Raw genomic sequence first — 2,473 nt, 5'->3', positions numbered from 1 at the left:
GCAAAAAGAGTTGACTTCATTATGGAATCTAAGTGGTCAAGAAAGATGAACACAACTTAAAACATGGTATACCGGATAATATATTCTTCATTTTTGTTATTTCACATCTCCTTTTTTGACTTTGGAATTGACTTTGTCAATCTACGACACTCGTATCCGTTTTCCGAAATATGTGATTGCAATTTACAACATATATTTTCTCATTTTGTAGCTGCTTTGTATGATTTGCGGTATGGTAGAAAACTTACTCTTTTTTGATCTTGTTTGTTTTGGAAACGGGCGAAAATTGATGTGCGCTTGGATATCATCCATATAATCAAATCAACATGGCCTTTGTGACGTGCCTTTGGATTTGGTATAAGCTAGTTCGGAGTTTTTATTACGTATGTGCAGTGTCAAAGGTAAAGGCCCCCCCAGACGTGAACAAAATCCGGCGGGGCATTGTTATGTAAATCTAGACAATGTCGAGACCAGCACTGTTTTCAAGCCGGGGGGCTTCACCTTTGACACTGCAAATGCGTAGTAGCAACTCCGAACTAGCTTATTAAAAGAGACATTGAAAGTGTAATATTCATTGAAGGGAGACAACTGTACGTCCGTCTAATGCTCCGTTTTTGTGTCGACTATGGGGCGAAAAGGTTGACAAGTGAACCACGAAAAAAAACACCTACCGATTATCCTAGAAACACGCTTTAAAAGCTGAGCCGGACCTTACATCTGCTTGGAGAAGTTTCGCAAAATGCAACCGCCCAGTTTTTACAGGGTGGTTGGTTGGTGGTTGAAAAATTATTTAAGTTGAAGAGAAGTGGAAGCAAGTCAACGTACGTAAAAAAAACTTTCAATTTTCAAATTCCTCATCAAATAGACATGAAATCTTTGTTTCCATTTGTTTCATCTCCACAGTGTCGACATGGCAGCTCAGAAGTCTCACTTATCCAGACATATGAAAACCCACACAGACCCCTACAAGTGTGACCAGTGTGACTATTCTGCTGCACAGAAATCCAGTTTGGACCAACATCTAACAAAACACACTGGAGAGAAACCCTTCATGTGTGGGGAGTGTGGATACAGGACAGCTCGGAAGTCTCACTTATCCCAACATATGAGAACCCACACAGGGGAAAAACCCTACAAGTGTGACCGGTGTGACTATTCTGCTGCACAGAAATGCAATTTGGACATACACCTAAGAAAACACACTGGAGAGAAACCCTACATGTGTGGGGAGTGTGGATACAGTACAGCTCGCAAGCCTGACTTAACCAAACATGTGAGAACCCATACAGGGGAAAAACCTTACAAATGTGACCAGTGTGACTATTCTGCTGCTCGGAAATCCCATTTGGACCAACATCAAAGACAACACACTGGTGAGAAACCCTATATGTGTGGGGAGTGTGGATACAGGACAGCTCACAAGTCTAGCTTATCCCAACATATGAGAACCCACACAGGAGATAGACCCTACAAATGTGACCAGTGTGACTATTCTGCTGCACAGAAATACCATTTGGATCAACATCTAACAAAACACACTGGAGAGAAACCCTTCATGTGTGGGGAGTGTGGATACTGGACAACTCGAAAGTCTCACTTATCCAAACATATGAGAACCCACACTGGAGAAAAACCCTACAAGTGCGACCAGTGTGACTATTCTGCTGCACTGAAATCCAGTTTGGACCGACATCTAACAAAACACACTGGAGAGAAACCCTATATGTGTGGGGAGTGTGGATTCAGGACAGCCCACAAGTCTAGCTTATCCCAACATATGAGAACCCACACAGGAGATAAACCCTACAAATGTGACCAGTGTGACTATTCTGCTGCACAGAAATACCATTTGGATCAACATCTAACAAAACACACTGGAGAGAAACCCTTCATGTGTGGGGAGTGTGGATACTGGACAACTCGAAAGTCTCACTTATCCAAACATATGAGAACCCACACTGGAGAAAAACCCTACAAGTGCGACCAGTGTGACTATTCTGCTGCACTGAAATCCTCCCTGTACAGCCATCTAAGAAAACACACAGGGGAAAAGCCCTACATGTGTGGGGAGTGTGGGTACAGGACAGCTTACAAGTCTGACTTAACCCAACATATGAGAACCCATACAGGAGAAAAACCCTACATGTGTGACCAGTGTGACTATTCTGCTGCACGGAAATCCACTTTGGACCAACATCAAAGACAACACACTGGTGAGAAACCCTACATGTGTGGGGAGTGTGGATACAAAACAGCTCAGAGGTCTACCTTATCCCAACATATGAAAACCCACACAGGAGAAAAACCCTACAAATGTGACCAGTGTGACTATTCTGCTGCTCAAAAATGCCATTTGGACCAACATCTAATAAAACACACTGCAGAGAAACCCTACATATGTGGGGAGTGTGGATACAGGACAGCTCGGAAGTCTCACTTATCCCAACATATGAGAACCCATACAGGAGAATAA

General features: G+C 43.0%; 1 protein-coding gene across 1 annotated transcript; it reads left to right on the top strand.

Annotated features, from left to right (window-relative positions):
• The first annotated feature begins 910 nt into the window (after positions 1-910).
• LOC136425156 (zinc finger protein 135-like) lies at positions 911-2,473 on the top strand. The gene is made up of 2 exons (XM_066413953.1): positions 911-1,007; positions 1,122-2,473. The coding sequence occupies exons 1-2, from the start codon at positions 911-913 to the stop codon at positions 2,471-2,473; spliced, it is 1,449 nt and encodes a 482-aa protein (XP_066270050.1).

The sequence above is a fragment of the Branchiostoma lanceolatum genome, chromosome 19, assembly GCF_035083965.1.
Source record: "Branchiostoma lanceolatum isolate klBraLanc5 chromosome 19, klBraLanc5.hap2, whole genome shotgun sequence".
NCBI lineage: Eukaryota > Metazoa > Chordata > Leptocardii > Amphioxiformes > Branchiostomatidae > Branchiostoma > Branchiostoma lanceolatum.
Note: the sequence above shows the minus strand (reverse complement) of the source record. Positions and strands in the feature narration are given on the sequence as shown.